General features: G+C 56.8%; 1 protein-coding gene across 9 annotated transcripts; it reads right to left on the bottom strand.

Moving 5' to 3' along the window:
• Window positions 1–2,900: 2,900 nt before the first annotated feature.
• On the bottom strand, window positions 2,901–11,282 carry ISLR2 (immunoglobulin superfamily containing leucine rich repeat 2). 9 transcript variants are annotated; one of them, XM_006047372.4, is made up of 3 exons: window positions 11,057–11,282; window positions 8,030–8,185; window positions 2,901–6,595 (listed from the first exon to the last, which is right to left on the bottom strand). In XM_006047372.4, the coding sequence occupies exon 3, from the start codon at window positions 6,585–6,587 to the stop codon at window positions 4,335–4,337; it is 2,253 nt and encodes a 750-aa protein (XP_006047434.3). In that variant the 5' UTR covers window positions 6,588–6,595; window positions 8,030–8,185; window positions 11,057–11,282; the 3' UTR covers window positions 2,901–4,334. The 9 variants fall into 9 exon arrangements, with proteins under 9 accessions (XP_006047434.3, XP_006047431.3, XP_006047437.3 ...); XM_006047369.4 differs by having other exon boundaries at window positions 8,072–8,185; window positions 11,057–11,281; XM_006047375.4 differs by lacking the exon at window positions 11,057–11,282 and adding an exon at window positions 9,361–9,499 and having other exon boundaries at window positions 8,072–8,185.
• Window positions 11,283–14,209: the final 2,927 nt, after the last annotated feature.

Genomic DNA, 14,209 nt, shown 5'->3' with positions numbered 1-14,209 from the left:
AAAAAAGTACTCCTTCAGAAAAATCCTCAAAAAACAAAGTAGAGTTTAGAGAACTTATGTTTTAAAAAAAAAAAACAATCTGGAGCAAGGCAGCCATGGCAAGATTCCATCCATCCCCTTTCCTTTATGTACCAAAATGCATCACCCCGACACCCCAGAAGGAAATCCAAGGTTAGCATCACCCCCAGGGAATAGCAATTCAAACATTTACTGACTCAGGTAATCTTCAGAGATGTTAGCTTTAGCTGTGGATGTTATTCAGGTGTCATGGGGGTGGTGGGGGTTGCATTCCAGACAGGAGATCAGGACGCAGAGGACCCTGCACCAGCTGCTGCTTCCTCAAAGAAGCCCTGCCTCCTTTTGTCCTTTTGTATTAGTGGACTTTCTCTAACGATCTTCAAGATGGTTCTCATTCCAGCTGATCTTTAGGAGATGTTGGGCGTGGGAGGGGGCCACTCCTTTCAAATCACCTTTCTGCAGACAGTTTTCCGATCTGATTCAAGGCCACATCCTGGGCATCTGGTTTCTGTAGCTCAAAGAATTACTGCTCCTGATAAATTGCTCTGAGTTCCAAGGCTACCGCTGTCATCCTGCATTCTCTGACCATTTTCCAGGTCCCCTCATACACACTTAGATTCTCTCTCTCTGTCTGTCTCTTCAACCCATTACACACCACTCCCACCCAAACAAGCTTTATGACAAAATGAACTGGAGCTAGCTACCTAGCACAGCACCCAAAGCATACAGTAGAGGCTCACAAATGTGCTTTGCATGAGAAGCTGTGGAGCCCTGAAGCGAGGGATGGAGGCAGGGCTCTCACCTCCGCACCTCTGTAGTTCTCACAGAGCACGTGCCAAAGCAGTGTCAGCCCTGGGGGCTGGAAGGGCGGAGGACAGACATTTTAAACTGCTCAACACTGGTTCTTCAGCGAGAGGGAGTGAACAGTGAGTTCCCATGTAGACTGAGGTGGCACAACTACCTGATAGTGTAGAAAAGAATCGCATCTCAGGGGGTAGTTGAATTAGTAAGTCTTCAGGGTCCCTTCCCATCCTGGGATTTTATGACATTCCTTGTGGAAGAAAAAGGGGAGAGGCAAGAAAGAAAAAAAAAACAGAGGAGAGAGGGGGAGAAAGTGAAAGAATAAAATATAAAAAGAGACAGGAAGGAAGGCCGAAGGCCGGGGACCGTTCTATGCATGGGCCAAATATTCAGATAGAAAGTGCAGAGTTCCTGAGAGGCTGGTGTCTCCATGGGTGGTGGACAGCGTGTCACAGCACCCTTCAGCACCCACCCATTCCTGTCCTGTGGGCCAAGCCTTTGGGCCTGGCCCCACCCAGGGGGCATGAGGCCCACCTGAGCAGTGTGTGTTCATTAGGAAGCTTGGCTTGGGACAAAGAAGGGCAGAACTCTCAGCAACTCTGCACAATCTCTTAGGGGCACGCAGGATCTTAGGAGTTCTCCAGGAGGGTTCTCAATCCTTAGAGCAGAGGGGGCAAGAAGGAGCCCTTCGCCCTCCGAGCCTGCCCTCCTACAATGAGAGGATTGTGTGGGATTGACATCGATAAGCACTCAGCAGCCGGGCCTGTGTCCAAATGCAACCGTGCGGTTGGATTCATGAACCAATCATAGACATCAGGCCAGTCCCTGCCCCCTGCTGAAAAGCAGCATTTGCAGGCAGAACAAAGCAGCCCTCTTCCTAAAAGATTATACTTCTGAGTTATGTCCCTGACAGTGGCGTGGACTACAGTGGCGGGGCTTGGGGCTGTGGCCCTCAGAGAGGACTCTTTCTCAGAAACAGCTTTGCTGGCCTGGGAAGGGAAACTGGGCGCTGGCCCCTGGAAGTGTCCCAGCTGGGACAGGATGCTGGATGTCTGGACCTAGGCCTATTCTCCAGACAGGCCTGATCCAGTTAGGAAGACCTGATACCCACAGAGAGGGTGAGGGATGAGATAGACTGGAAGCGAGAAGTAGGGAGCATAGGGATGGACTCTTCACCTGCCCCACTCTTTTCTATTCCTTTCCTCTTCCACCCCATTTCCTACCCTGCGACCCCCCCACCCCTCCCCACCACCCCCCCACCACCTGAGGAGGTGGGAGGAGATTCAGCAGAAACACATCAGCCCAGTCCCAGCACTGTTAGCTGGACAGGAGTGTCACTTTTCATCCCTCTTCTCTCCTGTTTCCCACCCAAGAAGCCCCGTTTCTAGGACTAAAATCAGTCTGCTTCCAATCCTGAGGGTACATACCTCAGCCCACACCAACATCACATGCCCTACCAAGTGTCCATGCATCACTTCACTGAGCATCATCACTGCCACCACCAACACACACACACACACACACACATGGCTCCTGGGGTAAAGGTGCCAGCTTGTTTTTGCAGTTTTCCCCCTTTGCTGCTCTCCATCATTTGCCCGCTCTGTCCTTTACGTGACTTGTGCCAACTTTTGTGCATAAGTCTTGCCCCTCTACCTCCTCACAGAACCCAAGCTGGTGCTGAGACACAGAAACTAGGCAGTCCTCACACACAAAGCCACAGCCCATCATGGTGATAGGGTCAAACCAGGGAGGATTGTGCATGCTCTCACACTTACACACACACTCTGGAGCTCCCCAAGAGTTGTCTGCAGAAAACCACCCCTCCCTCCTTGCTAACCTTATCACTCACTTGCAGCCTCCCCCATCCCACTTGGTCTCCCGGCTCCATCCCTGAGTTGGAGGCGCACAGAGCAGGCACCAGGATGTAAACACCTGGAAAAAATCACAAAGCAGTCAAGCAAAAAAATCACACAAAGGACCCCAAAGGGAGGATCCCAGGGGTTCCTTCCTTCTGCAGTTTCCTCTTGCATCCCCTCCCTCTGTTCCCCTCCCCACCCCCGACAAAGAGTCACCAAGCCCAGTCCAAATCGATTGTTTTATTGACTGTTTACATCATACAGACGCCTTTAGAAAAGGGCGCGGGCTCCAGGGGGCTATTCCGCCCCGAGGCCTCACTTGTGCTGCGCTTCACCGACAGGTCTGGTCCCCGATGCCCCTAACCCCCCACCCCAACCCCTAGGCTTTTCTGCAAGAAGAACGAAAAAAAGACCACCGCCCCAGTTGCCGCGCCCACCCCGCCCTCCCTCCCGCCCGCCTCCCAACACTATACTTGATACACTTTTACGGGACACAGACTTTTCTCCTACGGAGCACGCTCGTCTAGGACTACAGCCGGGAAAACACTATTCTCGTAGAAGGAGGGGCGGGGCGGGGCGGGGGAGGCGCGAGCATCCGTGGCTTTTCTCCATCCGGACCCCGCCGCAGTCACACGCAGGCTTTGTGCGAACTGGAGCACTAGCCCCTCACGGGAGACCTGATCCAGGAGGCCGGAGCAGGCTTCCTGGGCTCCCCGGCCATTCTCTAGCTGAGGTCCAGGCCGCGAGCAGCAGCGGAAGCGGAGCTGTCGAGTCTCCGGAAACCCCAAGTCCCCCACAACGAAATTGGCCCGGGACCAAGGCCGCACCCTCAGCGGAAAAGGGCTGCGTGGTTCTCCGGCACTTTAAGTTAGGGGAGAGGGCGAAAGAAGACGGATTCCCCCCACCCCAAGACACACACACACACAGTTTTCCCCAGAGGCAAAGAAGGGAGTGTTAGCACCAGACCCGGAGAGTCGCTGTCTTGGAACACAACGAAAATATGAAAATCAAAGTGCGGCGCTGAAATGCGCCCCAGGCACCCGGCTCGGCTCCAGCCGGTCCGAAGCGGAGAAACGATAAAAGTACAGAAGAGTTTGGTTTCCAGGCAGGAGGGGGCTTTGAAACTAGAAACGGGATTGCCGCCGAATCCTGGCTTCTGGGATGCGCAGCCCCGGAAAGGGCAGAGTAAGGGGTTGAGGCGGGACGCCATAGCGCTCCACGCCAGGGATGTCTGCTGGGGGTCCCGGGCTGACCGCGAGCCACAGCATGATCATCAGATGTTTCCAACGTCTTCTTCCATTTCCTTCGGCTTCCGGGCCCACAGTGAAGTGGGCTCCGGGGCGGGATTGCGCAGATAATTGGAATGAGAATGGAGAGGCTTGGAGTTCGCCTCACGGTCAGCGGATGGTGTCTCACACGGGGCGGGAGGAGCGGGGGGAACTGTGCTTCCATGGAGGGGAATTCAGCCCACAGGGACAACGACCGTCGTGGGTGGGACTGGTGAAATCGTCCCACTCCTCACTGGACGCTCCCAGTAGTCAGGGTAAGGGGGTGGAATAAGTGAAGGTGGGGTTGGGGCATAAATCTAACAGCCCTACGCCTCTGCTCCCAGATACCCGAGGTCGGGGACGGGGATGGGCCGCCAGGTAGGCTGGGGGTTCAGCCCGCCGTCTGCCTGTAGTTGCCGTTAATCTCCTGGGCGATGTCGACCGCTTCGGCACCCAGGGGCAGCCGGTCACTGTACTCGGAGCCCGCCTCGAACTCCTCTTGGTTGGCCTTGGACTGGGATTCCACCAGCGAGCAAGCCGCCAGGCTCTCCTCTCTCTGCAGGTCCCCACTGGGGTCCCCCTGCTCCGCATCTTCGTCAAGGCCCTCCCCGGGGGCCTCTTCTGGCTCCTCCCCGCCCGCCTCGCCACCTGCGGGGTAGCTTTTCTCGGACTCGAGGTACGAGGCGCGCGGGTCGAAGTCGGCGGCGATGCGCTTCTCCATGGGGTCGGGGGCCTGCGGCCTTAGGATTAGGCGGTAGGGCTTGCCCGGGTGTTTGGCCAGCAGATGGCAGCAGGCGGCGCCCAGCAGGGGCACTGTGGCCAGCACCAGAAGGAACACGCTCACCGCCACGATCACCAGCAGCGAGGGCAGCTCTTTCTTGGTGGCGAACACCACTTGCACGTGGCAGGCCTGGCCTGCCAGCGCCAGGCACACGGAGTAGTTGGTGCCGGGCCGCAGGCCACGGAACCAGTAGGCGTTGACGCCCTCCTCGACACGCGACCACTGCACTGCTGCGCCGCCCCCCGCCGGACACAGATAAAGCAGGCGCAGTGGCCGCCGCCCGGGTCGCCCTCCTCCCGAGGCGGCCCCGGGCCCCGGGCCCCAGCGAGCCGCCAAGGGCGTCAGCTGCACCCGCGCCTCCCGCTCCGCCACGTCCAGCGCGATGACGCCCAGCTCAAAAACGTGAGGCTTGAGCTCGGCGCTCTGGTTGAAGGCGTGGTTGGACACGTACCGCGAGAGGTCTCCGTGGCCACAGCGCTGCTCCTCCATTGGGTCGGCGGGGACCTGGTCTTCCGCTTCTTCACCCTCACCTGCCTCCTCCTCCGCCTCCTCCTGTTCCGGCCCCATCTCTGAATCCCCGAGGAGGCTAACCCGGCCCACGCCTTGGCCTTTGATTTTGCCTTCGGGCTTGGACGTTAGGACGCTGTTGCCCCGGGTTTTAGCTGTGGACTTACGCTCAGAGGTTGGAGCCTGCCCATCAGGGTCTCCCCCTGCGCCAGGAGCGTGCTTTGGGGGGCCGGCAGCTGCCACTGCCACACGAACCGACGTGGAGTTGGCACCCAGCTCGTTGTGGGCACGGCAGGTGTAGACGCCCGCCTCCTTGGCACTCAGGAAGGGCACCAACAGGGAGCCATTGGTGAGGGCCAGGAAGCGCGGGGTGGCTGGGGGAGCCGGCCAGGCGTGTGCTGGAGTCGGGGTTGGGGCCTCTGTCTGCGTTGGCCAGTACCCATCTCCTTCCCCCTCCCCGTCTTCCGCCCCGTCCCCGCCGTCCTCCCCGCTCAGGACCTGTGGGGCTAGCACTACGGTGCCACCCGGGATCTGAAGTTGCCATTGCAGGCGGGGCATGGGCTGTCCTTCGGCGACGCAGTGTACCATGAGCGTCAGGCCGGAGGGCAGGGGGCTGCCCGGCGCTTCGGGCGGCGGCTCCATACTCAGATGCACGTTGGGCGGTACACAGGACAGGGCTGGCAGGCGATGCACCGGCACGCCCTGCAGCGCAGGAGGCGAGGCGCACGCGATGGAGTCGGGCTCGGGTAAGGAGACCCGGGTGCTCGCGGCCCAGGCCTGCAGCCACACAAGACTGCAACTGCAGTGGAAGGGGTTGTGGTAGAGTTGCAGATGCGACAGCGCGCTTAGCGCGTCGAAGGTGCCAGGAGCCAGTGTGCGAAGCCGGTTGTTGTTGATGCGCAGAGAGCGCAGATCAGGCAGCGCACCGAGTGCGTCCCGGGGCAACGAGCCCAGGCGGTTGTGGTTCATCTTGAGCAGCTGTAGCGCGCTCAGATTACGCAGGTCGCTCCATGGAAAGCTGGATATGAGGTTGTGGCTCAGGTCGAGGTTCTTGAGCTGGCTCAGCACGGCCAGCGAGCCGGGTTCCACCGTGCGCACCTCATTGTGCGCCAACCACAGCGAGGTGACCTGCGTGACATCGGCGAAAGCCCCGCGCCGCAGTACGGTGATCTTGTTCGCCGACAGACTGAGCGTGGTCACGTTGGCCGGCAGTCCTTCTGGCACCTCGCGCAGCTCCTTGTAGGCGCAGTCGGCGAACTGGTGCGCGTACTTGTCCACGCAGGCGCACGGCTCTGGGCACGCTGCGGCCGCTCCTAGCAGCGCCCAAGCCAGACACAGGGCCCTCAAGGGCACCATCGCTGATCCTGCAGGTGGAAACAGGGGAGGGGGGTGCGGGGTGAGGGGATGGTAGGTGTGGGGTGGGGGTAGGATAGGCATGGGAGAGGGAGGGGGTAGGAGTAGGACGGGGAGGGGGAGAATGTGACTCACCGAGCTCCAGCTTCCCTCCCCTGCCAAGCTCTGCCTCCTGTAAACCTGTCTAGGGCAGATCGCAGGGCTCGGGTAACTTTCTGCTCTGGGCCCAGAGTCTCTCTTAGGCACGAGTTGGAGCTCAATAAGTCTCGGGATTCAATGCGTGCTCCCTCTCAGGACTTCCTTTTCTAGCAGCCTCCTACCTCGCTCTTTTCTCTCTACCTATCCCGTCAGCCTCCACAGCTAGACCCTCCACAGGCTGGGCCTATACCCGGTGTGCCCTGAGCTTTGCATTGATCCCTGACTCTGTTTCTAACCCTAGGTTTAACTCAGTGAAAGGGATACATAGACTGTTTTTGTCCATGACTGTTTGTCCTCCCCTGAACTCTTTGTCGCACTGCACAGAAATCGCCCACACACGCCCATACAGACACTGGACAATACAACACAAGCCCAGGCGCCTGCCATCAAACAGGGACTTCTGTTTAGGGGGTCCCAACACATTTAATAGACAGACAAACACAAAGACACCCAGACACAGGCACCATATCCTCTGGAGACCTCATTGTTCTCTGAACTGAACACAGCATTTGTACAGCGTTCTCCAGCACCGGGCAAGGCACTTTCCTGTTCATTGTTGGAACTGACAGACATCAGGGCACAAATCCTCACATGCGCGGACCCACATACCGGGACACAGGCGGGCACTTTCGTCTGTAGACAGCCCTCTGAGACTGAAATCCCAGCGGCTCAGCAAAAGGTGTGAACTTGCTGCAGGTGGCAAGAAGACTGGGACGGGAACGGGGAAGCAGACTCGCCAGGCCCCTCTCGGGCTGCAATCAAAGCTGCCTTCCCCGGGGGCTGCGACTCCAGGGAGGGGAAAACCATCAGGGCTGCTCAGTCAACCTTCCTTCTCCACGCTGGGACCAAGAGCAATGGAGGGATGCCACCAAAGATTCTTACTTCCCCCTCGGGACCTCCCATGGGGTGAGGGGGTGTCCCTAGCCAGTGGGGTCAAGGCGGCTGTCACTAGCTAATCAAGTAGAAGGTTCAAGATTTGGCCTCTCTTCTGCAGCCCAGATGCCTGACAACGCCCCCGCCTCCCCCCAAAAAAAGATTCTTATCCCCAGTCACAACAAACGCACCTACAAACAATCCCGGCTTCCACTTAGGGCTCCTGACAGGTTGCCAGAGCCCCTCCCACACTCTGGTCTTTAGAACCGGCATCCCCCACTCCCTCTTGTTCCCGAGGGAAAGCCCCTCCCCTCTGCTCCCCCGTCTCCTGCTTGCAAGAGCCAGCAGGGTCTGGCACCCTGGACGGACTCTACCTCTTCCTGGGTCAGGGTTGTGCAGTGGTCTCCGAGGCTTACCGGCTGCTCTCCAACTCTCCGTGCGCTGCCCTCGGGTTGCAACCCCCTCTCCAGACTGGATGTCGCGGAGCCAGGACGACAGCCCAAGGGCGCTTCCCACATCTGTTGCTGCGACTGTGGGGGAAGATGGTAGAGAGGCAGAGAAAGGGACAGGTAAGTTGTGGATTCCCCTGGCCCTGAGGTCCCACTTCAGTTTTCTCTTTCGCATCTGTCTCCCCGCACCTCTCACCGGCTGCAGATTGAAGAGTCCTCCCGGGCTGCGGGGCTTTGCGCAGCCTCTCCCACCTCCCGCATCATCTACATTTGTTAAAGCCGTAGAGATTCTTCCCCTGGTCACAAAGAGGCGCCCCCACGCCCACCGCCCTCGACTTGGCTCTTTCTAGTTCACCGCACTCCCAAAACCCACGTTTCCCCTACATCTACACATCTGCAGACATGATCACTATTCTTAATTATACAGCCCCCTCCCCCTGTTCAAACATGTTGGCACAGACACAGACCCTCACACCGTCCACACAGTTGCTCTTCAATATTAGAATTACCCATCATCATGTAATAATCGCGCCAATGTGTTGAGCTCTCGCTACGTTCACGCACATTTTCACTCGCCGGTGAGTGTTCACACCCGGGACACTCACCATTCTCCTCCTCCTGCACGCACACACATTCATGCGCACTCACCCTCACGCCTGGGTCCCGCCAGGGCCCGTTAGCTTTGCTGCTAATTGAATGCGAGCCTCTTTTACGCCCCGCAACACGTGAGACAAACCATCTTTGAGGAATTGGGGGAAGGAAAGGCGCACGCCTGAAGTGGGGGAGGCGTGTCTTTGCCTTAAAACTCTTTCTGCAAAGGCAGGCGGTGATGCCGACAGACCTCGCCCGGGACTGGCTGAGCTGCGCGCCGCCCGGCTCGCGCGGACCCTTCCTTCCCGCACCCTCGCTGCTAGCCGCCTCCTCCCCGAAGCCACGTTCAACACGATGCATAATTGATAGTGTTAGCAGAGCGCCTCACCCTCCCTGCTATTTTTGCCTGGATCCGGGCAGCTACAAGCCCCTGTCTTCCCCGCCCCCTCCCCACCCCCAACAGCCCAACCCGGAGACTAGAACGCACCGCCCTGCTGGGCCCGCGGAGAAGCGACGCTCCCCTCCCCAGCCCACCACCGCCCCAGCCCAGCCTCCTCAGCTGGACTGCGTATGTCTTGTCCTTTGTGGCTAACCCAGTGCTTGAAGCCCACCGCCCAGCGTACGGGACCGTGCGTATCGCAGAGTAGGGCAGGGCGCATGGGTACCATCCTGCGCTCCCAGGACGCCCGCCCAGGCGCACCCCAGCGCCTCGCCTTCTGGTCTTGCTAGCTTGGGGCTCCGAGGCTGCAGCAGACCGCGGGATGGAGAGGCATGGTTACAAAACGTCTGCTCCTTTTGAGCACTGTGGGTTGGGGATGTAAGGCTTGAGCATCTCTCTCCCTCCTCCGCCCCCACCAACGTCTTCACGGTCTAACCAGAAAACACACCATCAGCCACCCCCCACCCCCATCCCTGACAGCCTCCGCAGCCCCGATACCGCCCTACTGTCTCACACCCTCACACAACAGTCGGCCTCAGCAGACTCGAATATTTGCTCTTCCAGTCTGTGGCGAAACTCCGACAATTCTTCTAGCGACAAGAAAGTGGAGGCTCAGGGATGTCCATGCATTTGTATAGAACTCGACTTCTGTTCCCCCACAGTGTCTATGACAGCCCTGGAGACAGAGTTGCTGACCAGAATCGGAAAGGGGGGTGCAGGCGGTGAACATGCAGAGCCCCGTTCCTCGGTTTTACCGTAGACACTGAGCACTCTGGGGGCTCGTGGCCCCTCAACCCTCACTCCGGCCAAGGCGGTCTCTGGAGGTGGGTCGGTTTGGGGCCTCTGAGATCAATCTTCTTACTTGAATTTGAGCATTTTAATGAGCTGAGTAGGTGGGGGAGAACGACGGGTGAGGAGGGCTGCATCTAAAGAGACCACCCCACGAGGGGTTCCGAGGAGGCTTTGTAAATTAAATATGAACAGACAGCTCCATGCATACTCCGCATCCTTTCCTCTCGCCTATTCCTGCGGTCGCTACAGGCAGCCCTGATGGGACCAGCGCATCTCATCAACCCAGAATTCAGAACCCTGAACTTCACTTCACTTGCCTGTGTCTGTAATCCCTACAGACACCTCCGGGGAAGGTGATGGGGGCACCCAGAGGGAGAAGGTGGCTTCGAAGAGGGAGGAGGGGTAAGAGGGTCTTGACCACGAGGTAGGGGCAGCACGAGCAGGTCCCCATGGCGCCGGCCGGCGGGCCTGGCACAGCTTCTTTGTCTGCGCAGCAAGGGGGGTTTCCTGGATGTACAGTCTGAGCGTCTTGGGAATCTTGAAGGGCAATTCCAGGAGCCTTGGTCGAATAAGAGGGATCTGGGGAGATGGGGGCCCTGCAGCCAGGTTGGAGAATAGAGTCCTGGATGGGGGGGTCCTGGAGACTTTCTTTGGCAGGGGGAGGGGTGTCTGGCTTAAAGGCAGTGACCTAGACTCTGGCTTGGAGGCAGGCGACTTGTGAACCAGTTTTCACTCCCTCCCCCTGTTTTGGTTCTTTTTGCCTTGGGCTAGGAAGCCTAAGGGGAGGCAGGGTTAGGGTAGCTCGGAAGGGTTGAGGCTGGGGAATGGAAGGAAAAATGACCTCTCTCTCCGCAGAAGAACTTCCCTCGACCGCGGGGACTCGCCCCACCTGGGAACCTCTGGGGCCCGCGAGCCAAGAAAGACCCCCTTCCTTGCTCTTTTGCCGGGGATGCAGAAGCCAGGGGAATTTGGCAGGGAGACAGGGCTCCAGGCGCCTGGAGAGGGGCTAAGGGCGCAGTAGCCACCCAGGAGAGGGCGTCAATTCCCGCGGACCCCCGCAGCTCCCACCCACTCTCCTGCAAGCGCTTTTGTTCCCCGAGCCTGCCTTGGGGAAAAAAGACAACCCTTACCCCCGCCTTGAACCCTGAAGAGTTCAGTGCCCGCCAGGGCAGGGCTGGAGCCCGAGTCGCCCCGGGCAGAGTCCGCCGAGGTCTCGGTTGGGAGCTACGACTCCAGGATCAGGCTCCGAGCTCCTCTTGGAGAAGGCTGCGCGTAATTCCACCGGCGCCGCCAGGCGCGCAGGAGCCAGCCTCTCTAATGTTTGTAATGTGGCTGATGGTACAGTTACTGAAGGGCTGGGGAACCGGGAGCGAAGATACCACCCCCACCTCCGCCTACGTCTTTTATGGTTAAAGAAACAGACACCTAATTAGGTGCGTGGAAATAGGGGAGAGACGGGGTACAAGTTTCCAAGACGCCAGCGTGGAGGCCCAGGTTTGAAATCTGCAGAATCTAGGCTAAGGTTTTTGGACCAGGCTGCGGTGCCGACCCTAGATTCACCCAGAGAGGATAACTCGAGCTCTGGGCAGCTTTTTGTGGACTTTTAACTGCGACCTTGCCGACCCTCACGGTTCCGAGGGTAGGGAGCGTTGAGACCCCCTGGATCCCAGCACTAAGCTACCCGGATTCTATTCAAAGCTCGGGCCCAGGCCTGGTTCGCGCGCGCCCCCTGCTGGAAACCGCCTGCCGGGCTCAGAGGCGCGGGGCAGCGGCTGGGGTACCTTGGGCCGAGAGGTTCTGAGGCTCGAACCGGGACCAGGACCGAAGCCTGCGCGGCTCCCGGTTCTACATCCCGTGGTGCGACATTCCGAAGTGGGACATGCTAACCCAAGCAACAGAGCTTTCGTCCCCATGCCCACCACTCAGCGGACGTCCCAGGAATCTGCAGCCTCTTCACCCCCCGCACAACACAGGCACAGTCCTCGCTTTGCACCCCGCTGTGTTTCCCACGCCCAGGGCACAATTGGCACCCTCTGGATACTCGGTGAGCAACGAAGAAGTTTCGTTCTCCTGGGAGGAAGCCACCCTGTACTCCTCCCCTACCTTCCCTGTCTGGGCTAAGTGCTTTCTCTTTGAGTCCAGTACTCAGCCTTGGACCGGAGAAGAGAATGGCAACCCACTCCAGTACCCTTGCCTGGAAAAATCCCAAGGATGGAGGAGCCTGGTAGGCTACAGCCTGTGGGTCGCAATGAGTCGGACACGACTGAACGACTAACACACACACACACACACAGCTAGAAGGCCGACCTTAGGTCTTCTGATTTTGCCAGACCTATAAAATGCCTGTATCTGAAAAACAAGATCTCTTTCAGGCTCTAAGAAGGAAATAGAAAACTGCAGAGTTGGAAGTAGTAGACGTTTGACGAAATGTTCAGGACATATAACATTGTGCAGACCATTCCGTTGCAACTGCACGCAGAGTTGTACGCGCCCTTGTATTTATTTCCTGCCTTCCTAAAGAAAAGCTCAATGCTTTTTAAAGGAAAAGAACAAAAATCCAAACATCCATAATGGGCAATGTCCAATCAAAACTTACTGTACTTGTAAAGAAGGTGGATATAGGACCCATAACTAAGAAAAAAATAAGTCAACAGAAATAGAAATCACAGAGATGATGGAATTAGCAGACAATGACTTGGAAATCATGCCCTTGTATTTAATGTGACAGGCAGGTGATTTAATGAAAGAACAAGGGTCTCTGAGAGTAAGAACGCCAGAACCCAGAAGGGCATCACGTATCTTCAGCATAGCAACCTATTCAGGAGACCCTTCCCACCTGCCCTCCAGCCAAAATCTCTTAAACACACAGCTTGCCACCTTTCAGCTTCTGTAGTCCTTGTTTATAAAACCACACCACCACCACCACCCCCAGCCTGTCCTCAACCTTGGCTCAGATGATAAAGAATCTGCTGGCAATGCAGGAGACCTGGGTTTAATCCCTGGGTCAGGAAGATCCCCTAGAGAATGCATGGCAACCCACTCCAGTATTCTTGCCTGGAGAGTTCCATGGACAGAGAAGCCTGGTGGGCTACAGTCCTTGGGGTTCAACAAAGAGTTGGACACGACTGAGCGACTAACACACTTCAATCCCAACTGCCATCTCTCCTTCTCCTCATACACACTCTACATAGTGTTTAAGAGGGAAGGTGCTAGCATCTGACTTCACCGTGTATGCACTGTGTGACCTTGGCCAAGTTACTTAACCTCTCTGTGTGGAGTGGGGGGAGTGGAGTGGAGGGTATAAATAAGAATAACTGTTTTATTGGGTTGCTGTGAGGATTAAGTGAGTCAATGCATGCAAAACACTGGCACTTAAGTGGTGCTCAGAAATGAGCTATTCCCTGCCTCCCAACAATAGCTAGAATTAACTATCATTATTATCCTACAGCACTGGGTACAGGTATGATGAGATGTTCCACTGAGCATGCTCCTGTATGTTTGCGTACTGCCTCTCCTGTAGGAAGAAAGGCCTTGGCCCTCCCCCTAAAATCTCTCTTCATTCCTCCTGTACCTCCCACACACCATGGCATAGGTAAAAATCAGAATTGCTATTATTATTATTTGTAAAGTCTTTCTAGTCTCAGATGCTTAAACCCAGGTTCTCGTATTTGCAGCTGTCACCAGTGTGCCTGTTTGGGAAGAGAGACCTGCAGCTGCAGGCTTGGAGAAAGGTTTTTAATTAAAACCACAATCTGTTTAAGTATTTATTGGGCTCTGTGACTTTAATTATTTTCTAGGGAAAAACAGAAAAATCCACATTTGCATATGGGAAGACTGTTGATTTCAGAGGAAAGTAGCAACCGGTGGCAGTTTGCTGGAGGCAACTGGGAGGAATTTCCTGAATGGTTCAAATGAAGCTCGACATTATTAATAAGCTGGAATCCAGTCCATGACCTTCCTCCCAGCGCTTTCATGAAATTAGCTTAACTTGCTGGCAAGGCGCTTTATTGCCATCAAAATTAACGACAGCTTTTCCAGTGGCATCTCATGTAATTATCTGAGTCTGTGCTTGTCTCACCAAAGATGGGAAACTCCCACCTGGAAGACACAACACCCCTGCCTGGGCAACACGCTTAGCTATTCTACCCAGTCCAGGCATGACTGGAACCCCAGAGCTGGAGTCCTGGGCAGCCAGCCTCTCCATGGCAGGGGGAAGCAGGGGCAAGGAGGCCAGGGAATCATTTATGATGCTTCCATCTGCAGATAACAGAATGCCCATCTTA

The sequence above is a fragment of the Bubalus bubalis genome, chromosome 20, assembly GCF_019923935.1.
Source record: "Bubalus bubalis isolate 160015118507 breed Murrah chromosome 20, NDDB_SH_1, whole genome shotgun sequence".
Classification (NCBI taxonomy): domain Eukaryota; kingdom Metazoa; phylum Chordata; class Mammalia; order Artiodactyla; family Bovidae; genus Bubalus; species Bubalus bubalis.
The sequence above is the reverse complement of the archived record's forward strand: the minus strand, read 5'-3'. Positions and strand labels throughout refer to the sequence as shown.

Excerpts from the sequence above, each read along its gene's own strand:
- ISLR2 (XM_006047372.4), bottom strand. The coding sequence starts at position 6,587 with ATGGTGCCCTTGAGGGCCCTGTGTCTGGCTTGGGCGCTGCTAGGAGCG.